This window comes from Anomalospiza imberbis, chromosome 1 (genome assembly GCF_031753505.1).
Source record: "Anomalospiza imberbis isolate Cuckoo-Finch-1a 21T00152 chromosome 1, ASM3175350v1, whole genome shotgun sequence".
Taxonomy (NCBI): domain Eukaryota; kingdom Metazoa; phylum Chordata; class Aves; order Passeriformes; family Viduidae; genus Anomalospiza; species Anomalospiza imberbis.
This window is the reverse complement of record NC_089681.1, coordinates 83985068-84011716: the sequence shown is the minus strand read 5'-3', so window position 1 is coordinate 84011716 and position 26649 is coordinate 83985068. Positions and strand designations below refer to the sequence as shown.

General features: G+C 40.0%; 1 protein-coding gene across 5 annotated transcripts in view; it reads right to left on the bottom strand.

Moving 5' to 3' along the window:
* The window catches only part of GMDS (GDP-mannose 4,6-dehydratase), a 405091-nt gene that overhangs the window by 53169 nt on the left and 325273 nt on the right, over positions 1-26649 (bottom strand). For all 5 annotated transcript variants that reach the window (XM_068198267.1, XM_068198258.1, XM_068198276.1 and 2 more), the window contains exon 9: positions 20637-20733. In XM_068198267.1, coding sequence (XP_068054368.1) covers positions 20637-20733 — 97 coding nt within the window. The remainder of the gene's footprint in view (positions 1-20636; positions 20734-26649) is intronic.

The following is a 26649-nucleotide window of genomic DNA, read 5'->3' as shown; positions in this document are numbered from 1 at the left end:
TGCCTGTACCACTCAGAATACAGTGGCTTTTGAAGGAGAAAAGAGGACGTAAAATTATTCAATTTTTTCCCACTAATCCAGTTCTACCTGGTGCCAAATCCAGCACTGGAAAAGTATTGCCCTCACAGAATAGGAACACTGCAATTTCATTAAGACTCCATCTGAGTCCTGCCTGGCGTTTTGTGTCACTGCTTTGACTGCCACTTCCCTGGGCCTGCTTTGCACCAGGGAGAAATTAAAACATGCAGTTGGAGGGTGCAGCTCAGCATGCACCTCTGCAGGCCAGCACTTCAAGACAAATACTCACAGGACCTGAAGGACAAGGTGGATGCAACACAACACACTGAATAACAGGGAGGGGAGAGAGTGAGCTCTCACTTCAGAATCCATTTCAGAAAGTATGAAAAGCAAATGCCAGTGACTGTAGCTGTGGCAATCTCCATCATGCCATGGCTAGTTTGGGTGTCAAATACACTAGCTTGATTTTCCTACATCATACATAAGTGAAAAAAAAAAAAGTCATAAATGTGGAAGAAACAGATGTCTGAAATTGCAAGGACAGAACATCCAATACGACCAAGTGATATTTGTGCAACTGGGAGGAGGCATAAAGTGTTTAATGGCAAGGTTCACAAAGCTTGCTCAGTTTGTGGATATTTTCTAGGAAGAGAAGCTCTGAATGGGCTGTGTCAACAAAACTGTCTCAAATCCTTATGCCTGCCTTTAAAACTGCATTGAAAAAACAAGTCAAAGGAGGTACAGCCATTAATACCAGTTAAAGACCCTCAGACATCTTCAAACCTTGATTGTACCTTGCTTATTTATATCACATAAGGAGATACTTAAATGCTGATGTCCATATAATGCTGAAAATTGATGCAGAGTGGTAGCCAGGCTGGCTTTTGAGTTAAATATACCTATCTGAAAATAATACAAAGAACTAGCTAAAGGTTAATACTGATAACAACATTTTGCCTCCTCAAGGCAGACATGATGTTATAAATGTAAAATTTCCAAGTTTTGTGGGGCGTGGGGGATTCCTTAAAACTGACGCATCCCTTCCCTTGGGCATTGTCAAATCTCAAACTGAACTGGGAAGCTAACACTTCTCTTCCTACACTAGACTGATTCAAAAGAGAGAAGATTCTGCTGGAAACATCTATGTTAAGCTCTGCCAAGAAAGCATGTTTTCTCAACAAGAAGTGACTGTCTCTATTTACTTTGTCTCAGACGTGTAAACAAGTTATTAATTCAGCTATTTCACATTTTGGACATGGCACTAATCACCACTTTGATAATGAAACTCCCTCCCACTTTGCAGCTTATAGCTTGAGGAGCCCCATGAAATGCATAATAAAATACTTGGGAGCTTACTGAGGGAATTCAGCACAACAAATACCTGGAGGAAAGATTATAATCTATTTCCTTTCCACAGAGTCAACAAGACTAAAACTGCCCACTTGATTGTGTCCCTTTCCTCAGGGCGAGTCAGAGATGCAAGTCAAAGTTACTTGCTTGACCGAAAACACAGGAAGAAAGAAAAAAAAGAAAAGAAAAAAAAGCCTGAATTTGCAGTCTGGATGGGTCATGCCTGATGGCAGATGTAGTGGGCTGGTGGTACATGGCATTTCTTGCTGTCTGTTTTTGCATGTGTTCAGCCTAAGTACCGAGAGTCTGGACCTTTTTCTGAGCAAGCCAAATTACCCTTAACCACAAAACCACACGGCCCCATCTGTGACCTCTCCTCCTGGATCTGGAAGGACCCACCCTCTCCGTGAAAGACAGTTAATTGCATCTCCATGATTATTGAGCCCAAAGACTGCTAGTAAGTAGAGGCTATCAATTGTGTTGAAGTAGGACTTCTGCTTTTTGTGTTCCAGATTACTATCCACCAAGGATTTCCTAAAGCTATTGGACTCTAGCTGACATATGCAAAGACAATCTGAAGTGTTAAATGAGATGCTGAGTTGTAGCTCTTGCTATGGCCAATGCAGATTATTTCCACTGAGGAAACTACCTCCTTTCTTAATTGCAGGGAGGTGTTTCACTTGCTCATTTTACAGCTAGTGTTTGCATCGCACATGGAGATAGCTGTGAACTTTGAAGTGTAAAGTGAGAATTAAAAAGTTTCCATGATTGCAAAGAGCACAGTAACTTAATAAAAACTTGTTTAGGAAGCCAAGAATAATGTGTGTTATATTACACCAATCCTAGATCAAGAGCTTAGGACTGAAAACACAGAGAGAATTTAAAGTCACAAAAAGCTTCTCAAGTTGAAAATCTTGCTGAAGCAATGATTATTGTATTGTTTTTCCAAAGAAAAGCTTTTATTTTGGAGAACTATTAATCCTTTCACCTCAAAGTGCAAGTAACTCAGACACTAAAAGTTTTCAATTTAATCTTAAAGTGTACAATGGCTCTTCTGCTTGTCTGCACAGGTGTCATGTTTCTCCAGCCTATGGTCAGAACTGCCACTGAATACATGCAAAATTTTGTACTATTTTGTGCCAGCTAAGTAAAATTTGTTATTCTCAGCTCATAGTGCCACCAAATAAAAGACCATCATTTTATCTGAAGGAAATTGAATATGGAAATCAACAAAAAACACCACTTAGTTGCCACCTCAGTCATTACTGAAGACAACTAGGCTTGGGCAAGGTTACTTGCAGTAAATAAACTACTTTTCTTTATCATGTCAACAATGCCTGTCAGTCAGTGTTAGCTGATTTGGAGAACTGAGGTCACTTCTGAGGTGCTTATATTAAGAACAGTTGCATTGGGTATGACTGGTGAAATAAAATACTTGTTTTCCAAAGGATGAACAGTTACAGCTAAAGTAAGCCTTCCCTTGGTGTCTCTGTCTTTCCACTGCTCCTGGCTGCAGAGGTGTATTTAGACCACAACGCTGCTGAACTGCAGACCTTTTCATAGAGCTCCAGCTTTGCTGGCAAGAATTTCAAGCCTATGAGCCAAAACACCGGCCATCCCTTCCTTCCTCTGTGAGACAGCACCGGAGGGGATGCCTCACTCGCAAATTCTACCCTGAAGCAGGACTCAAGATCCCAGGGAACTCTCTATAGTGTCCCTCTATCTAATAGTAGTGTGATTACTGTCAGCTATTAATGTGGGACTGAGTTTGGAAGTGAATTAAGCATGGTATCACTGTTTTTTATCCCTTCAGAGCGTTCTTCATGATTACAGCAAGTAAGTGAAACCATCTGAGTGGCAATGGAGCTGCAGCATGAGGCCTTCTAATTGCAGCATTTCATCAGAGAAAAAGCAGAGGGAAGGAGGCAAAGGTTTCTGAACTGACAGGACAGAGTGTTTGTGTGCATATGTGTGTGTGTGTTTCTTTAAATTACCAAAACAAACAAAAAAAAAAAATTAGCAGCAATTCCCATTCTTATGCTGCCCAGACTTAGGGTAGAATTACCATTCCCTCTCCTTGCAGTCATCCCATCAAAACCTTCACTGAGGGGCATAAAGCATTTTATTGAACACATCCACTCTCCAGGAAGAAGGATCCCTTTTGTGGAAATACACCATGCAAATGAGACCTGGAGTCCACTGAAGGCTGTGGTCAGCATTTCAGCCTCCACCTGACCGATCATTTCCACACTTTACCTCTCTGAACACTGTATGCTGCAAGAGGCTCTACAACAGGCTCCAGCACCACAGTACATTAAAATCAATTTCACCTGAAGAATTAATGGCTCCATTTGTATGTCAAGTGTTAAGAGATCTGTTTCACAGCCCACAACTTACAACCACTTCAACATATTTTTCTAAGAGGACGTATGCTGTTTGTAAGGCTACCTTCCCATTCTCCACTAACAACAGTTCCTAAGGTTCTTATTTCAATAACCTTTGCTGCCTTGCTGACAATTACAAGCAGGAAGGGTGGGATGTACTTAATTTGAAGATTCCTGAGTCCAAATATCCTTGTAACTAGAATATTTGTTCTAAATAATGCTATCATCAAACGTTCTCAAGATCGGCTCTTCTACAGCACAGGTATAAATTACTTTGCTATTTTTAAGCATAACACCAAGGAAAGCAGGCAGGAAGCTCAGTAAAAGCAATTATGATATCTTCACCACTCACGAATATCTGTTGTCATTTATAATTTTATTGCTGAATCCATCACTACTGAGCATCTTTTTCTAGTGTTCCACTCATTATCCAACACCCATAAGTAGAGTCATTTATTTTTAATAGTGCTCCCTGGTCAAAACCCCTTATAAAATTCCACAGTTTTCTACACTAACAGTCCCTAGTGCTTTGTTTTACAGAAGTGTTAGGATACTGCTCTGGGCAATTACTCAATAGTATTGGAGTACAAGAGTTGTTAACCTATGGCTCTGAATCAGCAAAACTATAAATATACCCTAACACATTATTTAATTAAAAGAATGGTAAACTTCCAAACATCTGTGTTTCTTCAGATAACCTTCTACAAATACACCCAAACTGGGACTTTAGAGATGGCTAATGAAAACATCTATCAGGAGTAAAGCACCAAGTAGAAATATCACAACTGTTTGTAATTCTGTCAGGGGAAAAATGTTTTCTTCAGTAAAAAGAAAAAAAAAAGTTTTTCTTTCTATGTAGTAAACAGCAGTTTTTTTATAGGTGCTTTCAGTCTACTCTGAAGCTGTGTGAAATATCTTGTCAAACACATCTAAGAAAGTACCAATTTGGCTGTGAAGTTCTGTCATTTTCTGTTTTGTAATCTTGTCCCTGGCTAAGCACAAGAAACTGTACAAGATACAGACTTCATGGCTTTTAAGAGAGTGTAAGAAACACTTTCCAAGAGGCACTGTTTGAGTTCTCATGAACCTCTTTTTCCCTCTTTTATGACTCCTCAGCAACTCAACTGGTTGCAGACTGTAGAGCTGTCCCTCCAGCTGGTGTTTGCCTCATGACAGAGTTGCACATGGATTACAACTCCCAGCAGTCACTGAGCACTGTTTAAATGGGATTTAAACAGAGAAGAAAGAGAGAGAAAGCACATGTATGTGCACGACACATGCATTTCATCAAGAATGAACACCAAATCAAATTCTGTTTCGCTTACTTACCAATATCTGGGAAAAAAACTCCTGACAACAACCTACACTAAGAAGCTGGACTCTTTTCCTTTTTTTTCACCAGTAGACTATTTCCAGGCATGTGTTTTTGTTTTTTTGTTTTTTTGTTTTTTTTTTTTTTTTTTTTTTTTTTTTGTTTTGTTTTTTTTTTTTTTTTTGTTCTGGGATTCTTAGAGATGTTTTTAAAAGGCATCTGCTAGAATAAAACCTGAAGTTCTGGTTCTGCAAAAAGATGGAGAAGACACTTGCGTGTCCAGCTATCTGGGCAGCAAAAACAGAGAGCACTGTAGTTGCTGGGGAGTAACAGAAGTGGGGTGTTAGTGTTCTGGGGCAAGAGTCTCATATTTATTTTGAGAAAAAAAACATTAAATAAACCAGAAGTATTTTAGCTCTGAAGAGATGTAACAGTAAAAATGCAATGTCTAAATAAATTTTAAAAGGAGTGATTACAGACAATTGAGGGGAAAGAGGAAGGAAAATAGTGGAATGACTAATGATGCCATTGGAAAATGGGTGATTAGATAACCAAAATGCAGAGAATTAAGTGTAAGGCTAGGGAGAATAATAAAGTATGAAGACAGTGTATCTCAACAGAGGGATATAAGTCATCCAATGCACCAGCACATACTGAAAAGAAACAGGATGGGAGACAAGCCTCAACCCTGCAAAAATACTGTACAGACTCCACATGACATTGCCATTAGCAGAAATAATCTGATACCTAAGCTTTCACTCAAGTAGTTTGGTAATAATAAACTTCTTCTGTAAAGCCCATTTTCTTGTAGAAGTATGGGAATGTCACAGTTAAAATGAAAATGAGTTTCCAGCTCCCTGCACAAAACTTTCTGAGTCTGTAGCATCAGAAATCATATAAAACTCCCCAAGGGTTACATCAAATCAATGACAAACTGATCCTTAATATAAATTTGCAATTTTAGTAAAAAACAACAAGGTAGGTGTATTTGGAACTATTAGGTACCTGATGTGCAAACGGGGGAACCAGAGGCTGGAGAGTAGCACCATGGAAAGGGACCTGGTCCATCTCCTTGCCATGGTCCTGGTCAGTGGCAAGTTGAACACGAGTCAGCAGTGCCCTGGCAGCCAGGAGGGCCAAGCCTGTCCTGGGGGGCATCAGGCACAGCATGGCCAGGCAGGCAAGCGAGGAGATTGTCCTGCTCTGCTCTGAGCTGGGGAGGCCTCACCTCGAGTGCTGGGGGCAGTTTTGGGTGCCACAATATAAGAAGGATATAAAGCTGTTAGAGACCTTCCCAAGGATGGCCATGAGGATGTTGAAGGGTCTGGAGGGGATGCCATATGAAGAGCAGCTGATGTAATTTGATTTCTTCAGCCTGGAGAAGAGGAGACTGAAGGAAGATATCACTGCAGTCTACAACTTCCTCAGGAGAGGAAGAGGAGGGGCAGGCACTGATTTCTTCCCTGTGGTAACCAGAGACAGGCCCCAAGGGAATGGCATGAAGCTGAGTTGGGGGAGGTTTAGGTTGGATATCAGGAAAAGGTTCTTCACCCAGAGGGTGGTTGGGCACTGGAACAGGCTCCCCAGGGAAGTGGTCACAGCACCAAGCCTGACAGAGTTCAAGGAGTGTTTGGAAAATACTCCTCAGGAACATGGTGTGACTCCTGGAGTGTCCTGTGCAGGGCTGGGAGTTGGACTTTGATGATCCTTGTGGGTCCCACCCAACTCAGCATATTCTATGATTCTATTTTATGATTCTAACTGCATCTTTCTGAAAGAGGAAGAAGTCAGGTACTGAACAATCCATATAATGGCTGGATGAAATCACATTTACTGCCTACAACATTTTGAGCATTTTGAATCTAAAATATGTGTTACTAAAGTACGCCACCAGGACCGATGGTGAACATACCTTGCAACAGCTGAAAATATGCACTGGTTTGAAATTTATAGTAACAGAGTTACCAGTGTAACACTGGTATGATACAGCCAACAAACCACTACGTCACAACATTTTTTCCACATGAAGAATAAATTTGCAGAATTGGCTAATGAGCTGATAGTGGAGACTGGAGTGCCAGATATTCTCATTTTCTTTGGATCTTCCTTTACTGCAGGAACATGAGAGCTTTATATTTAAAAAATGTGTCAGTACAAATATGTAAGTTTACAGTTGCAGACCATTAATTTGAAACGCTACTGCAAAGAAAGAAGTGCCTAAAATTTCAGAACAGACTTCCATTGATCCACCAAAGAGTGGAAAGTACTAATAAAAATACTGTAAAACATTTAAAGATGGTATCCAAAGAATTTCCAGCAAGAGGACGAGCTCCTTGGGTCTCAGGGCACTGAAAAGCTGTCTTGTTATCCAGACACTAATTTAGGCTTGGTATGCTTCCTTCAGCTTTTGCATGTAGGTGAAAGTCAGCATTTATGGGGCAGAATCTTAAAAGATGTTATAGTTTCCCACATATGTTTCTCTAAAATCTTTACAAAGAAATGGTGATTATTACAGCCTGTGTCTGAAAACCTCTGCCATCACCCAGGATCTTCCTGCTGTAGCTGTGCTGCAAATCAGAACCAAAATGTTGGTTTTCTGCACAAAATGTTCATAATCCAAGGCCATGCTGCACATCACTGAACCAGCTAACAACATGAAGTCATGCTGCTACTATGACAAATAGGCTTTTATATGAAATAATTTACCCTTTTTCTGCTGCACTGAAGCATTTCACACTGTTGTGACTAGATTTTTCTCCTTTGCTCAGCCTGAATCATTAGGTCAAATTGCATTCCCATGCCCACAGCACAGGAAATGGAGCACAAATAAGTAGAGACACAATGTGAGAAAACAACAACAAACAACAGAGGTCATCAAGATGCTCAAGAAGTCACAGCACATAACTGGTATGCAGTGATTTCTGAGTGATTTCTGAAGGCAACAAGAGAGTTTTCAGGAGAGATCTGAGGGTACAGAAAGAAGAATCTGATTTCTTTGCAGCAGCAGTCAGTGGGGTGTTTTGCAGAGGGGGCAAAACAGAAGCAACAAAACAGGATGCTTGTAAGCTGCCTCTCCACAAAGTACCACCTTTTTAGGCAAAATAAAAATTAATTTGGGTTATGTGAACAAACCAAAGCAAAACACTATATGGGACATGAGGAAATGATTTTGTCAGCCTGCCTGGAACTTGGTTTTGGAGGGAGCCATCTCTGCATCTGTGCCTAAGGCCATGAGAATATTCAAGGCCACTTCATACTCAACAACATGATACTCAATGGGATTATTTCAGTTCAAGTCCATGTGAGGTCTATCAGGCTCAAGACCCTACATACTCTATTTTTTTGAAGAAGCCTAAATGTGAAGCTGACATATACTCAATTTGACACAACAGCAACACAGGAAGAGTTTATCAAAAGAGGATATTAGTCCTTTTCGCACTGCTAGTCTTAACTGTACAATGTTTCTGGAAATGTTTAATAGAACAAAAGTATGGGAAAAAAAAAAGAAAAACAAAAAAGCTGCAGGCACAGCTATATAAATACTTGAGTTGTCTTATTTTTTTTTTTTTTTAATAACTTTTATATTGCCTAAATCCCTAAAGTCAGAGTCTGGAGTATGCTGGACTCTGTCTGGAGGCTTCCCAAAAATCACTGCTTGTCAACACCCTTTTTACAGAAATGAGTCTATTTACCTTCACCACCACATTGTCAAGTCATCTGTTCCCATTAGCATTACAGCTTAAATTGGTATCCTTACAGAGATGTCTAACTCTCCCATTCATTATTATTCAGGAATTTCTCTAATAGCCAAAGTCCAAGTTAAAATATTTACATCAACAGAATGCTTTTCTTGAAGATGCATTTCTACATAGATCACTGTAATTGGTTAGATGGTACATTTTTTGAGAAGATAAAAATATGGTGAGTTGATAGCAGTGAATAAAAGGGAAATGCAAAAAATTTTAATTGGATATTTATTCACTTTGAACCTTGATCCAAAGTGAACATTTTCCTATAGATGAACTTGATATAAAGTTCATTTCTGTGCCTTAAGAATCTCCTTATGGCTTTTGGAATTGACACACAGGTGTGATACCTCAACTGGAGCATGCCAATCTCCTGAGCTCTCTTTGAGAGGTTACACAGGAAACCTGAGAAAGCCTTCATATCACCCAGTGTTTGAGGACAGTCTAGAGGTTTTGAGGTTTTGCTCGGCAAACAGTGTCTCTCTGAGTTCTTGGCAGTTGAAAAAGACATTGAGGTATAACCCAGATTCTGCAGGCTTTACAGGAAAAAATGTAGTCAACACAAGGGAAAAAATGGTATACAAACCAAGGGGGCATTCACATCTAATGCGCTTAGTTCTTTTTGTCTCTAGCTGCCATTGGCATTCTTTGGTTGGTGTGTGGAAAAAGAGTTACTGATTACATTCCTCCGACCACTTCATCAGGCCCTTTCCTCTTTCTGTGATAAATAGGACAATACTTGGTAGTCCCAGCCAAAAGCAACGACTCCACTTTGTCACATTTCTGAATGGTCCCTCCCAGCTTAAAATCCTCCTAAGTCATAAGTTGTCTGCATGCCCATGTACAAAATGGCTATTTGATGAACTCTGGTATATAATGCTGATCCTTACAAAACCTGCAGCAACTACACAAGCTGTCGTGTACCTGCACATATGAAGGGCTTTTCCCAGAAGATTTTCATGCAACAAGCACGGCCCCAAAATCTGCTTTCTCTGAAAGTATATCCCAGCTGACATGGCTGCTGGATGTAGATGTTTGCATCCATGGTATTCTCAGTCATAGCAAGCTATGTTATCAAGGGTATTAAAGATACCAGGCATTACTCTGAAGAAGGAAATTCTTCTCAAAGCCATATTTAAGATCTTAATGAAGTAAATTTTTTTCCTTAATTCCATTCAGCAGTTAAGCCAAAGCAGAATGAATTGTGTTTGCTAATACTAGAAGGCAAAAATAAGAATACTCGTGAACTTTCCAGTACACAAACGGCCTGTCATCCATCTCCAACTCCCTGTGGCTGTTCTTCAAGTGCTCATAAATCTTCACTGCTGTGGATCTCTATTGTGGTGAATAACACCTTCCTGTGCTTTTGTTTTCATTCTTGTGTCCCCTTACCCTTGCATTTATTTATGCCACAAAGCTGTTGAATTATTATAGAGGTGGGTGGTTTACCTATAGGGCAAGTCATATTCTAATCATGACAACTTTTTGTTTATAATACCTAAGCTATCTCACTCTTGGGATTCACTTCATCAGCCAAAATTAATTTTGGCCTTTATTGTAAGCCCAGAAGCCGTCCAGAAGGCATCTAACAAATATGCAAAATACAAAGGTAATACCAATAAGCACCCTGGGGAGGAGACAGAGAAAGGAAGGTCAGGAATAACACAACTAAATACTACCTTAGATATTCCTCTGCAAGCCCTTTCAGCCAACTATGTGCAGGATAAAAGACTGTGGTAATTTTATAGGATTAGCACAACAGAAGAATTGTTTTGAGTGAGGAGCAAATGTCACAATGTGTGATCAGTGGTGACACTGCAGAATAAGAAGAGGTCCCAATAGACTTTGTTTCATAGCTATAAAAACAGTGGACAGAGCAAACTTGGCCCTACCTGAGTTTTTCCTAAAACCTCACATTTCCTCTGTTTCCAATTTCACCTTCATAACCCACTTTTTAATCTCCACCAACACATGGAAACAGAAACTTGGATCAAGAGGAAAATGCTGCCAAAGATTAGAGATTTGGAAATTTACAACTGTTATCTGAGGAAAAACTAGAGTGGCAGCCAATTATTTTAGTCAGAAGTTTTTGTTATTGTAAAGAAGCTTAAATATATGATTTTGCTTCCAAAATCAGAAGATAGAAACATAGTATTTTATCAAACAGAATTAAAAGCAAGAACAAAAGCAATTCAACTCCTAGTTACCCAATCCAGAAATTTTAAAAACTAAAGTCTGCAGCCACTAACTCAGTAAGAGATGTAGGGAATTATAAACATAAGCTTGTCACAGACCACTGTAAAAAAAAAAAAATCAGGCAGGTGTCCTGTTTTAAACCATATTTTTTTGTTTTCATTATTGTTATTCCACTGTTCCCCTTATGGCTAATCAATACAAAGCATGATTACTACTGGTACAAAGTAGTACCAGTTCAGCAATTTGGAGGAAGTAAAAAAAAAAGTAAAGAGTGCTTTCAAAAATTACAGAACAGTGTTCCAAAAAGGAAATCTGATTTAAAAACCCATTTTGTGCAGCAATCGAGTGGTCTGTTTCAAATTTCAATGGCTATCTGTGGCACTGAGGTTTTTGTTTTGTTGCATACAGAAAATGTGACAAGGAATGGTGCTGTCTTACTCTACTCCTAACCATAACCTGGTAGATAAATTCTGAAGTCCCTAGGCAGCTGAGAGCTCTACAAATACTATTAAAATGTACTGGCAAAGCTGGAAGGAAGAAATTCAAATGAGGCCAGGTTAGAGGTTTCAAAGGGATGAGTGACTGATCCTGTTTCATCTTATGCCAGACAATACTAATAGTTTAAACACTAGCTCTGTCAAGCAAGAAATAGATGCATTATCGTCTGTGAATTATTAAAATTGACTTCACCTACTCACCTTTAGAATTTTCTGACTGAAAGGAAAAAAAAATCAAGAAAGAAAATGTCTCACAAGAGAGGCATGCACTCTTAATCTATTACTAATGTCTTCTTGAATCCTGTTAATATTTTTCATATTGTCTGCTTTGGTGAGCTCAGAGACTATATGTGAGGAATGAGCAAAAATTCCAGCTGATCCGAGGCATAAAGCTCCTAATGTTTAAGTCTCTCCTGCCCTGCAGATAATTACTGTCTCCTCTTTCACCCATCCAGCTGAGACATCAGACAATTTGGGGAACATCCAAGATGGGCATGAAGAACCATTTCCTGATTCATGACAAATACTGTAGATGTTTTTGACACAAAGATAATTCTTCTCAGGTTTTATTCAGCAACAACACTTCTCCTCCCCCACCCTCCCTCATTTTTTAAAAGTTGTTTATATCTACAAGGCTCAATTTCCCCTGCTATTCAACCATACAAACTCTTCTTGAACACAAGGGAAGTATTAATGATACAAAAAAAAAAAAACAAAAAACAATTAACAGTGCAAAAGGTTTTTAAGTTCTGATACAATCTGAATCATCGCTATGAGTTTTTTACGGAATACAAATATGAGACAAGAAGATACAGCAGGTGATCCTCAACATCACTCAGCAAGCACTCCTCAACATAATCATCATCACAGAGCAGCAATAATAGCAAAGTTCCCACCTATTCATGCCTCCCCCAGGAAGTCGTTAATTTACAAATGATGACTCTGAAGGTGAGAGAGGGGAAAGGTGAAGGTTTATTTTCTTAAACAACCACTTCCAAACTTCCACCTCCTTTCAATTATTTTCCCTTTTGAGAGAAATAGCAAATGATGAAGAACAGGGATGAATCTGAACAAAAACTCCTTGTTGACTTTTTTGGGGAGACAGAAGACCTCTAGGACTAAATAAAAAAAAAAGTCATGACTCCCCTAGAAAAGTACCTTCCTCCCCTCCAAATTAAGCTTTCCTTAGAAAAACTGAAGGAAAGATTTTGATTTCTTTTGGTTAGCATAATATTTGTTATATTTTTCCCCCAGAGGTGAAGTAAAAACATCCCACATTTTCTATGGGAATAAATAAATAAAGCTGTCAGAAACCAACCCCCACACCCTCCTCATTCCTAAGAACTTGCTATGCCTTTATGCATTTCTCCTAACCTGGTCCAAATGGCCCTTTCACAATATCCTGGACTGTCCCTCAGAGAGATAACTGCACTCACTCTCATAACATCTCCAGCAGCACCAAAGTAACAATGATAAATATTTTGCAAGAGATGGCACAGGATTTTGAGAATCAGTGGCTTAAAGTACTATCTTTCAAGAAGAAAAATATGAGGTGCCATGGCATACCCAGGCTGGAGACACCTATTTCCCCAGCAAACCCCTGACTGGAAGACTTCATGCTGAAAAGGCTGATGTCAAGGCCTCTGCTGACCCAAACCCAGCAGAAACTGGGTTTGCCAACACTAAAACCATCTCATGGCTTCTCAGATGAAACACATGAACACTCTGGGGTTGTCATCTTCCTTTGTACACCCACTCACTCATAAAATAAAGTACAAGCAGCTGAAGGCAAGCAAACTCTGGCTAAGGCTGGAGAAATTAGACATAAGACTAGCCCTTAATTCCAGATTTGCTGAAGGAAACCTTACCTCTGTCTCATATCCTCTGTATTCAAAAGCCATTTTAATATAAATCATGTAATTTACTGTTCTCTGCTGCCATTCTACAACCCTTGCAAGGGTTGAATTGGCACAGCACGCTCAAAAGAAAAGGTTACAATGATGTGGGAAATGCAGTCAAAATGAGAACAGTATTGTTAACATATTGCTTGACTTTTAAAAACCCATTGTAAAATAAACAGCATCTGAAAGTGAGACAGATCTTCAGATATGCTCCCACTTTTAAATCTGAACAGTAATCAGGTGTGTAAGTGACCTCAAGCACCTCTGACACCAAGGTCTACAGAAAACCATGATGGGAACAGATTTGTTCTGAGCCACTCTGCCACTCTCACTGGAAACTCCAATATGTGGACTGAAGCACAATTTGGCTCTTTTGAATGTCTGATCTCTCACAGAAAATGGGGAATAGGCTGTAGGTGGTGGAGACTGCTGTCAGGAGGGAACACTTAGCAGTTGTGACAAATGTGCCTGGGTGCTGCCTGAGCCTGGACTTCTGTCATGGCTTTTGCCTGCTCCAGGCTCTCTCCCACCCTCGTGACTTCCCTTCAGAGGCTTTGCATTTCCCACCACATCTGCTGGAGTGTTTGTATGGGACAGTCATAGGACAGGCAGTGATAAGAAAACAAGGGTCCAAATGAGGGTGAGACAACAGAGAGAGATAACAAGGGGGAGGAGGAGGCCAAATGGCAGGCAAGGAGAAGGGGGAGGCAAGGGGATAGGAGGTGAGATAAAAAGAGACTTTCTGTGCATGAATAAACACGAATGAATATGTGAAGAGGTGGCAGTAAGAGCCCCCAGTGCCAGGAGGCAGAAAAGAATTACAAACTGCATGAACTTGGTATAATTCCTTCTTGCCTGTGAGGCTACCCTAAGAGAACCTGACTAAAGAAAGTGTCTTGAGCTATTTCAGCATCTCTGTTCCCAGGCACTGTACAATGGGGCAGGCAAACGAGAATAATCAGCTGGCACCTCCTGAGCTCCCACAATGTTTGGGCTGGCCTTCTCAATTCCCATTACAGATAAATTGCTCTCCTTCATATTAAGATGCAGCAATGGCTTGGCTACTAGTATGGAAACTGTCCCTATTAACTATTCAGGCCCTTGAAGTGAAGCACTTGCTTGGATGCCTGGCTGAATCAGGTAGGGTCTAATTAAGGAGGCAGACAGCTTTCTATTCTCATTCACCTCTCCCTCAGCCTTAATCCTCCAGTCACCTAAGTCTAATTTAAAAATCTGTTTTCCGGAGTTGAGCCCAGATCCGTCACATCCAAGATTGCCACTAATTGCTATGTGTCAACAGCATTTAGAAAAATGAGCAATGAATCAAAACCACCAGCCCTTCTGCCTGGATGACAGCTTTATCTTTACACACCAGCTTTTCCATGGGGTTGCAATTTCTTTACCCACCCAGAATGGAAAATTGCATTGCCCAAAATCAGTCAGAGATTTTTTCAGCCAGTCTGAAACACTTGCAAATAAAAAACTACTAATCTCATAGATGAATATACGGTGTAACACCCAAGATGCAAAAGCACTCCAACCTAGACCCCAGGAGGTAAGGACACCCTCTTCCTCTGGCTAGTCTTGTCAGATGGTTGTGGCATTAAGGGATGAGAAAGCAGACTCAGAGAGTCTCAGGAAGATCAATGAAGACATGAAGGTCACAGATGACACATGGCTGGTTTCAAACCCTCAGGAATGACAGCAAAGAAAGAAGTGGTGAAGGAGGAAGTGCAACAGAGCCAGCTGTAGAAGTTGCCAGAGAAAAGTTTTGTTGGAAGCACAGCAGAGGAAGAGCAGGATGACGCAAAAGAGAAGCAACCGAGTAAAGCACAGTGTATGAGCAGTGGTGTCCAGAGGGATTCCTTTACTGGATGTGCCAGTCAATACTGATGTAATGAGCTAATTATGAAGCAAAAAATCCAAATTTGTGTGGGAGGGCTGGCGGGGCACATACTAGGTAGGTATCTGCTCCTACTAGAAAGGAGGTAAGCCAGGGCTCCTGCTAAGAGTCTGTTAAGAGGATTAAACAAGACACAGAGCAAGACTGGGCATGCTTGCTGAATCTTCTCCAGTTTGGTTATATATTGAGAGGAAAATTTGATAGCAATAATTATCTTCCTTTCTTCTACACAATGAACAAAATCAGGATGAGACAAAAAAAGCAGAAAACTACCTGTTCAAGGACGGTGGCATCCCCTAGGAATGACAGCAGGTCACAATGCCATCAGGCTCTCCCCCAACTTTTCGGCTGCTTAATGATATCACTCAAGTCGTGCAGTCTGTCTGCTCTGCCATACTCATTTCAGAGGCAGAAACACAGTGATGCTATTTTTTTTACAAACCCTTTCTCATATGCTTGTTGAGAAATATTTAAAATATGTTAAGTGTCTCTCAGATCCTACAGAGACAAGTTACTACTAATCATTATTTTACTTGGCTGAATTTGACATGTATATTTTCAGAGATACCTCTGAAATGCCTGATATGTAAGGCCTTAACTAAAACAAACAAACAATCTGCTGCAGGTTTTATTAGCAGGAGGGACAAATAAAAGGAAGAGGATGGCAAAGCAATGCAGAGATAATGTTGAGATTAAAGTAAGGAACAATATAAACATTTTGGCTGAGACAGAAGCAGTCAGCTTGGAGGAGAATTAAGGGCAGCAGAGGCAATAGTTTTCAGATGTTGACATACATTTTCAGAACAACAAGGAGGAAAGAAAACAGATAAGACTGTCAGCTTTATGACAGTTCACAACTTCTTTACCCAACTGCTAGAGGAAAATAGACAGGAAAATAATCTGAAGATTATTCTTCCTTGAATGCTCTCATTTCATTTTCATGAGTATTAATAAAGGCCACATATTGACATTGATGAGCAAAAAGATCCTTGAGGAGGGGAAGCACGTGTTTCCTCATGCAGATATCTGAACAGTTTACAGTCACAGGCAGCTCTGAACTGAAGAGTAGGAAATGAAGCTTGTATGAAAACTCAAGTGGAAGTGTGGGGCATTTAGGGGTTTGTGATCATGGTTTCATTACACTCTAAATGCTCTTTAGGGCAGGAGCACTTAGAGGAGTTCAGAAATGTTTTTGACTTTAAGAAAGCTGACTTTGGGAGAATGTGATATGCCCCAAGGAATTTTTACTGGAATTCTATGAAACATGGGAAACACGGAGCTGAATTTTTAAAAAACATCTGAAGAGACTGATATTTAAAGCCGTCCTGTTTAATTCCGAGGAGGAAAAAGGGTAACTGAGGCCAAACACAGTTAAGCAAAAATACAAAATTTAGTATAAGTGACAAACACAGGACTTGACAAGTTGTATATATATCATATATATATACACACACACATATATATATATATATAATTTATATCAGTGTTAGAAAGAACTGGGATAAAAATTGCTCAAGGCATATAACAAAAGGAAGAAGTTAGCAAGTTAGAATGCCCTTTTTTCCTTTGAAGAAGAATATTAAGAGGCCAGATGACTACTTAAATATTAGCATCACATTGTGACAGAGTTTCCAGGCTTGCTTAAAGGAAGGAAATTTGCATTGATGATGTGCACATTCTCAGAGTTACAGCCATGCCAGCCCATAACAAATGTGATGCATAGATTAAACCTGCAGTTCCTATGCCAGGCAAGCTGTAGGACAACTGCAGAAACAGGTGGGAGAAAAGGGGAAGAATTCTCTGTAACACAGGCAGAATATTAGATTGGGAGAAAAAACAACATCTACACGTGGTTGAAAGGCTTCTTTTATTTTCCCCCTTCAAACAGTGACATAAACTCCTAACTGAGAGATGTATACATCTAAGTTCTGTGATAACAAGACAGACCAGTGAGACCTGGAGTTAATCTTCACTGTTGCAGGAAAATGCAATGAAATGAAGCAAGCTTCTATAAAACTGTTAGCTTAATTTCTGCCATGCAAAAATAATAGAAACACTTTAATTCAAACACCTTAATGGGCAAAATTTAATTAGAAGCAATTTTGCAATTCTTGGGGGAAATTCAAGCATACAAATTAATAGTAATTGTCCTGCTGAAAGATAAGAAAATTAAAGACAGACCCTAACTCTGTAAAAATTTCCCAACTTCTGGGGTTGAGAGACCTGATGCTTATGACATTATGTGCTGCAGGGCTGCTTGTTTCCAGCTCACCAAGCTGCTTATTGCATTTCAGTTTTAACTTCTGAAAAAAAATTAAAATTATTTTAACATTATTTTTGTGAATGCCAAGTAGATTATTTAAATCCAAGTAAACTCTAAGTTGCCTACATACAATATGAACATTCTGACTGTAAGTAGAAAAGACTAGTGAGATAATTTCTGAAGTACCTACATTTCACAGGTGAGTAGACTGTACTGGAAACTGATCTTTACATGCCTAGAGCAGAAGGTGAATGTAAAGCATGACTTTTCTAGCCACATGCTTAGAAAGCTTGCAAAATAAGTGAAAGCACCTTTTGTAGTGTATCAAGTTCAGTATAGAAAGCAAACTTGCCATGAAGCTTCTGTTGTTGATTTTAAGAAAGGAACAAACAAAATTTTTCCCCAATCCTTGCAGCAGGTTAGCCTCCAAAAACATTTAAAAAAGGGTCAGAAAATATACAGATAGGAATTCGATAAAAGCTGAAAGAAATGATACTGATAGGTTTGCATTTGGCAAGACACAAGGAAGGAAGGAGAGAATCAGGCATTACAAGCATTAGCAGGAACAATTCCCAAGGCCAGTAAATATCAAGGGGCCCCACAACAGTCAAAAGCAGAGTGAAGAGATTTAGAGCCAAGACATTCAAAGGGTCTACTTAGTTTGACCAGAAGATTGTCTCACATTTCAAGGTTTCTTCTTCAGTACAGCTAAGCTTTTCAATGGGAGGCCTTGACCCCAGGGATCACTAACTGAAGAAAACAAATGTGTTTTCAAATGAATGTATTGGCACTGTCAGAACTGACTGCACACAAGATTAAATTATGTTTATTTTCAATTTCCAGAATACCATGTTAAATTTTAGAGAGACAGACAGACAGAAATGTTTCCAAATAAGACATGAGAATCTGAGCATCAGATTTTCTGTGTCAGCTGCGATTCAACAGCAGAATTCCTGTCAACTGAACTGGCTAAGCCTCCTCCCAAAATGTCAGCCCGAGGCTTTCTTGCATCAACAATATTGGTACAAGTGGCAGAATGGGACATGTGCTGTCAGTCCATTTTAGTTATTTCATTGCTCTTCCTTGCTTTCTTGTGATGGATTGCGTTTTGGTCTAGTATTTTGAATTGCACAGATGTGATTACCTGAATGAAAAAAACAGTAGTTTGCCTGCCTTTAACAATTAATGGAAATCAAATTAGAATTAAAAAAAAAAAAAAAAAAGTAGAAAGTGATTCTGCTTATCCATCCTGAGGTGATCTAAAAAGAAAACTGATTGCAGAAAAAGGATATCACACCTCTTCATAGAGGAGTTCCCTCATAGCTCCTCTGCATGCTCCTTAGGACAAAGATACTTCACTTTGTTCTTCTACTTTGATCATGCTTGAGCAGCTTCACAGGAACCAAGTCGGGACTGCACTAAAAGCAAGGCAAGATGAGGGTACTGGAAGATAGAGATGGAGCCCTCATTCAAGGGAAGACAGCCTATGAGAAACCAGGTAATTTCAGATAAGCATCAATCTCCTGTGGTTATACACAGTCCTATTTCAAGCCCACATTCCACTCTGTATTTGAATTCCTCCCTATTCTCATATATGGAGCCACTAGAAATGCCGAGTATTCCTGAGGGATGTGTGCTTATGCACTGTCCCAAAACAGTAAGTATAATGAGCTCAATTTAAAATCCAGAAACTGTGTTCCCAGAGGGAGACCAATAGGGACAGAGAGAAAGGAGACCATGGGCAGCACTATTTCAGCAGAAAACATCTGAACACATGAAGAGGACTTCCAAAGAGCTACATACTAATCATGAGTTTTGAGGAGTGAATATGTACTTGCTAGTAAGAGGTATGACAAAGCAGGAAAGTGGGTCTCACAAAACACAGACTTGTTGGGTCAAGTGTCCTTTTCCTGTTTCACAAGTCCTTTTGTCTCTGTCCTCCTTATCATCCTGACACCTTACCACAGCACAGAATGACAGACAGCTCTTAATGACTTCCTAGCATTTGATTCTGATACACAGGTCCAGCCCTTTTTAATGAAACATGAAAATCTCTGTTTCCCTCTGAATTTCAGTTAAGAACCCATGCCCACTTCCAAACAACAGCCCCCTACTCCCACCCTGCAATCTCTGTCAACAACACAAAGGTTCTCTTGTCACCCCCTTGCTTGAATCACACAGCTCTTCTGAATGGGCACACTGACAGATGATGCTGTGTCAGCAGCCAGTGGGGCTTGTGTCACTTTCCCCAGGAGAGGAGAAATCCTCTCCTGGGTACACCCACTCCCAGACAGCACAACTGGGGCTACTGTTCCCCGTGTCTGGAAACCAGGCTTCATCCTGTACCATCTCTGTGCATTGCCTCCATCCTGCCTGACCTGGAAATACTGTTGGTTTTTTCCCCCTCTCCCAGAATTCTCACTAGGCGACTGGAGCACAGGGGTTAGGGATTTGGTCCTGCCAGCAGCATGTGCTGGTTTAGTACCCCTGGTACATTTCACTGAGGCATTTCTGGGAGTAAAGGTGTGTTCTGCAAATGGGCATTTGCTGAGTGGGACCCTGCAAAGCACACGAGCACATCTAAACGAGCATTTTGCAGCACCCACAGTTACCCACCCAGATGTGAGCTGGACAGGGGACATTCAGAGGCTGGAGCTGAAACAGTACCGTGAAAACACAGCCCATCAGTGCCCTCCTTCTTCTGCTTTCCTGCTTGCAGCTGGAGAAGAGATGACCCTATGCCCATTCACAAGGAGCTGTTTTGTGCTTTGTCTTGTTTCCCATATGATGCTTCAGCCCCCTCAGCACTGCCTCTCCCACTCGGGGAGGGTGACCAAAGAGGAGCAGCGTCCCTGTGAGAGGGCCACCCGCTCCTCCCGCCTGCTCCTTGTTTCTTCCCGGGTAGCTGGCTGTGAGTGGCCAACAAGCAGGCTAATTTAGAGCTCTAAAAGCTGGCAGCAGGAGTGCAATTAACCCGTTTTCACAGACTGCTGGCCAAATGCAGCAATTTATTGGCTGAGTGATTGGATTATTCATTTGCAAAGCTAAGAGAGGGCATTTTCTTACCACTTCAGTTGGCCTGTAGTACTTGTGATTGACTGTCACATGAATCTTGCCAGTCTCTTTGCATCGTCCCACTTCATTTTCATTCTTCCCTTCCCACCTGTAAAGAAGATAAACATTTAATCAACCCATAATTACTTTAGTGCTCTGATCTTACCAACATTTGGCCTGCTTTCATTTACTTGAGGCTGGTGTCAATTCTCCCTGCAGGACAGTATAAACTCATTAGCTAAAGGAACAAAGGGAGAGTTGAGACTTGAATAGAGTAACAATGGCTTTTGAAGTCTTTTGTTTTGGTTTTTGATTCAGTGGAAGGTCTAAAATACAGGACTTCCAAATTAAACACATAATGCGAAGGGAAAATAAAATGCCCTGATTTCAGAGTGTCTCATGTATCTGTAAATAAATATGACAGTGAGGTTTTTCATTTGTGGATTTTTAATTCTTGTATTTTGGCCAATACGTTCAGGAACTCTTTAATCTGTTAATTTTATAGACGTGAAGCTCTGTTTGAATAGCATTAAGCTGCATAATTTAATTTGTGCTTAACTAGAAATAACAAAACAAAAACAGTTCTTGGGTTTTCAGTCCTACCTCGACATGGCACTCCACATACATGTATTGTAAACTACTTGCTACCTGTGAGCTGAAAGCCAGCTCCCTCAGTCCAAATTGGTTTCATATGTGTTGAACAGCCTGCAATTTGCTGTAATTTATGTGATCTGGTTGCACTATGAACTAATTTTTTAGGGACTGTCCTGGTTTCAGGAGCAGCAGAAGAGGCATGGTTTGGTGGGTGACTAGCTCTGCCTTCGGGGAGGTCAGGCTGCAGCCTGGAAGCCTGGGGAAAATGCTCCCACTCCAAATAAATGCTTCAGATGACACGTGTAGGAACGTGCATCAGTGCATCAAACTTCATGCACTGAATATACAAAATCGAGAGTTATGATTGAAATTCTATCCTCTCTTTGTGTTTTGCTTTTAAGTATATATATACCATGGGGCTCTGAAGCAGCTTGGCTTAAAAATGTGATGATGAAATCCTCTAGCTTTTTTTTTAAGTAAAAACTGTATAAATTAAATCACCACTGTGATTTAGTCACAGCAAGGAAATAAAAGCACCCCTAGCCTCCCACTTACTAATTTTTCTCCCAGCTCTTGGGATTTTGTCACAGATATGATTTCTCCTTGCTCCCCTGCCCCCTCAAGCTCCTAGAAGAATTTAATTCTTTGACAATCTCAGCCTTCATTTTGGAGTTTCTAGCCCTGAGGGCTAAGGAGAAAAGTCTGAAAATGTGACCTCTGTGTACCCAAGAAGGTTTAAACACTGAAAGGCAGAAGGAAATACCAAATATGCATTGTTGCAAGTTCTTAAATCTCACAAATTTTTAAGCACAGCTCATGACTTTTGAATGACTAGCAAAGCATGAAGGATGCTTGATACTGGGAACATTTCACATTGAAATAATGTCCTACAGATAATAGTGACAGTGAAGTCAGCTGTTAATGGGCATGCCATGATGCCAAAGACGATTTATAATTTAAATATTCTTTCTTTTTTTTTCAGTTGCTGTGTTGTGGGCCTGAACTGCAAAGTTTTCATTCAGAAGCCAAAACTAACATTAGTCCCTCCCTTTAAAGGGCAGAGGGTAAAAATGTGCAGGACTCAAATGAGCTTAATAGAAAACCAACCGTCACCAGTAAAACAACAGGAAGCGCTTAGATCAGGAGACGTCAGTTGTTGTTGGAGGTCACTGAGCAGAGAACCCCATTTAACACCCAAAAGGCTCCAGAAGGCTCAGCTGAGCCAGTAAAGACTCACTTAATGTCGCTATCAAAGTTATATAACAATAGAAATAGCTTAAGAAGAAATCTCCACCCATTTTGTTTAGCCCAGTAATGTGAAAAGTTCACAAGGAGGGAAAAAAAAAAGAAGTGTTTCTCATTGTGAACACAGTAACATTTGATAGCTGCACTTCTAATTACTCCTGGCACCTCGATGCTCACAGCTGGGATCATCATACAGCTGATAAAAGGGACTGTGTGGGGGCCAGCCTGACACCAGGACCAAGACATCTATTTTGCCAACCAACTCCCCCTGCCCTCTCCCTCAAACCACAAGGCAAGAGGAAAAAAACCACACCAAAAACATCCTTAATTTATAGTCAAATTGCAGTCAGAATTGCTAACTGGAAAAAGTCATGCCAAATTATCTTGAAACACGAGCATGGTGGAAGGGGCATGGGGAACCCTCATGTTATGCCGTGGTTTCAGCTAGCTCCAGCCACAAAGACTACCCAGCTTTCTGCTCCGCAGGGCAGATGCCCACATAGGCACAGAAGCAGCCTTGTGTAAATTGGGGGAAACACAATGGATCCCCAGCTGGAGAAAGTTTGGCTCATCAGGACTGGGCTAAACCTTTAGAGGATGGGGAGTAGATCCCCTCAAGCCCAGCTGGTGCCAAAGCCCAGAGCTCCCACGCAGGCACCTGCTGGCCTGGTGCAGGCTTTGCACAAAACGCTGCTCCTTGAGCCTGCATTGTCTGTGAGCCTCTGCAGCGAGGCCACTACCCCACACTGCGCAGCTTCACCCTCCCACTGAAGCAAGGGATGGGTTTCCTGTCACAGCTGGTGGCCTCAGCTGTATGCCACCATGTCCTGCACCTGGAGAAGGATGGGTGAGACCACAGAACTGTTCCCAACAAAGCAAGTTTGATGCCCTTTCCATCTGCACTTCCATGTCGAGTGCTTCGCTGATGGAGTTGGGTGCTTTGGGATTGCTCGGGGTGATACTCAGTGGTCAGCTCTGGTGGATTCCACTGCTATCAGTGACCTCACAATTTTCCATAAAACTAAGATTCAAATGCACAAGCAGGTTTACTTGCTTGAAAAGTTCTTCACATCAAGAGCTTTTAGTCTCTGGATTTACAGTGGGATGGATTGCATTTAATTTAAGGCTAATTTCATATCTATGATAATTTTTTATTTTTGGAGGCTCCAATTATTTTTCATTTCCTATAACTATTCAGTGAGAGAGCCAAGTTAAAGCAATGAAAACTCCCAGAGGTATAGAAGATTTTATGAGGATGAAAAGCTGGGGTACCCACCTGGTAGGGTGTGAGGGTGTGAGGTGGGCAGGAAAGGAAACAGGGGAGCCAGGATAATTGAGGAGGGGTGGGAATAGCACTGCAATGGACCAAATGGTCTGGCTGTAATTGAGGAGGAAACAAATCAAAGTGCATGTATTTTTGAGATGGTGAAAAAATCAAATAAAAATGAAAATTTTCACAGAAGCAGAGATAAACTGAACAAGGATATGAATTTCATCTCCTTGCTTGATCTTTACATAGAAACAGAACCCATAGCATTAAAAAAAAAAAAGTATTCAAAACCACTAGAGGCTACAGCTGCTCAGCTTCTTTATGAAAAATAAAACTATCATGATCACCTTTATAATGAAATAAATGGCAATAGAAATTATTTTAACATTTGAAACTGAACTTTAAATTAAATAAAAATAAAATTGTATGAAGATTTTGCTTTTCCTCCACAGCAAATATGATATACTGTTTGTGTAGGTTTCTCAGACTTGTGGCCTCATTTCTTCTACACACAAAATTAAGCCAAAACACTTCATTTTGTCCTGGTGCACTACAAATAGCAAAACTGACACCATATAACAGACCATTAATATCTTTTTGCAAGTAGCCTTTTGTAGTGAAACTTTAAATACGATTCTTCATATGTTCTTTTGCCACCAACTCAACCACCAGCCTTGCTAGCAGCTCTGATACACCAAAGTAATCATAGATACAGGGATTGCTTAACCATGACCTTGTGCTTAAATCAAAAGAATACTACCAAAAAGGAATGTATTTTTTTTTCCAAAAGCGCTGATGAATCAGGTATTCAATGTTTTCTTTTTTTACTAGTCCAATAGTCCAAGCATTGTCAAATTTTACTCAAATTTTAAAAATTTTACTCAAATTTTAAAAATTTAATTGCAACTCCCCATATTACAAGACAATAAAAAAGAATACATGCTATTTTTTGTTGCTTTTTTCTTTTTTTTTTTGTCTTCTTTCCAGTTCATTGGAAACCTTTTGAAGCTCTGTCCCTCTACTCCAATTTGTGAAAGTTGGTGTTGGGAAGAAAATGTTTTCTCAAAGAAATGCTTCCATGAAAATCAAAGCATTATGGAAAGAAAAGTTTTAGTTTCAAGTAAGTTCCATTATTGTCAGCCTGATACAAAATTATATTAATAATATCTGAAAGAGAGGCTTTTACATTTTCAGAATGGACTTTTTTCCTTCTTTCAGAATGGCTTAAAAATTCTAATTTAAGTTAATCTTTCTTTAAGTGGAGGTTAGGAAAAAAACAAAGAAGTCCAACTGACCTGAAATCAGGTATTTTTCCAAATTGCATTTGTGACAAATATTTTCATTTAATTTCAGAGGTGGGATATATGGGATTTCCCATGAAACACCATATTTAATTCTTACCTAGTCTTTCTATTGGAGAAACTCTCATATCTCTTATGTAGTCAGATAATTTAGACTATTATAGTCTTCAAGGCTTAATTTCAATTCTGAAACAGTTATTGCATCTGCCTGCAGATAAAACCTTGTATCAATGAGAAAGTAATGAGGGCATGCTCAGCTGAAAGAATGAATCCTCCAGTTGAGGTGGGTTAAATGCACCCTGAAATATATACTCTGCTTTGAGAATGATGACAAAACTGGTGCAGACCTAAGTGAGGACTCTTTTTGTGAGGGCTCACCCAGGCCAGCATTCTTCACTGATATGGCTGGGTACCTTTCCACTACCTCTCCTCAAAACGCCTTCAGTTGCTGTATGAGATTCTGTTCCCTTCCTCTTCATCTGAAAGCTTTAAATTTTCTTTTCTGATTTAAATACAACACACAGCACTGGCCAGCCAACAATTTTTGGTGGGCAAAAGACAGATCTGAAAATAGCAGCTGTTTTGCTGATGACTGCTGATGGCTCCTCCTCCATGTCCCACATGCTTTCCATTCTTACAGCAATCCTTCAAATCTCATGTGTTTCTGTAACCCAGCTTTCCATTTTAAGATAAAAAGGAAAAAAACAAACAAACAAACAAAAAACCCCAACAAACAAACCAGAAAAACTCTTCTCCCTCGGTTCAATCTCAGTTCAACCTTCACTGTCACTGAAGAGGCCACAGGAGTTCACCTCAGAAGACCTTCTAGCTGATCTGCAAACTTCTCTGTTTTAGGCTGGTCTTTTATAAGACCAACTGGTATCTAGTTAAGATAAAATTTGTACATAGAACCAAATTACTAGAGTAAAATATTAATTTTTTTCTGAATTAATTCTGATCCTGGCAGCAATGAATATTTCTGTAACAAATGTGCATGCATTTTTATGTTAATAAAAACCACAATAAATCTTTCTGCAGCTTGAACAAGTTTTTTTTTTCGGTTTTTTTTTTTTTTTTTATGTTTCCACATTTGCAGACAGGATTCTTTGTAGCAGTCTGCAAAGAGCTCTGAGTGCTGTAGTGGTTTCAGGCTATCTTTGCAATCCTCTTCTAATTTAATAAGATTAATGGCAGAAAATTAGTCAAGACAAGCGTTTGCCTGTTTCGTTTACCCTGCTGTAGTTCAAATTATAGGCGGGAAGTGTTTCCCCCAAGTACCACTTAATTAGTAATAGGCAGAAGGGAAAGTAAAAGAAAAAAAAATGTAATCCTTACAGGGGAAAACTATTTGTAGCTCTGAGGCTTTCCTGTTAGTACAAAGGACTGAATTTGAATGATTCAGAGGACTATATAAATATAACTTGAAATTTCTCCCTTGAAAAAGAAATGTAAAAGGAAAAAAGCCACCCAAGGTAGATAAACTTCCATGAACACTTTACAGTCCATTTCAGAGAGAGACTCAGTCTCATTGCAGCTGTACATTTCATTAGTTACAAAAATGTAGTAAAGTTTCTCTCTCTCTTGTTTTGGCTAGAAGACATAGTCCTGACATGCG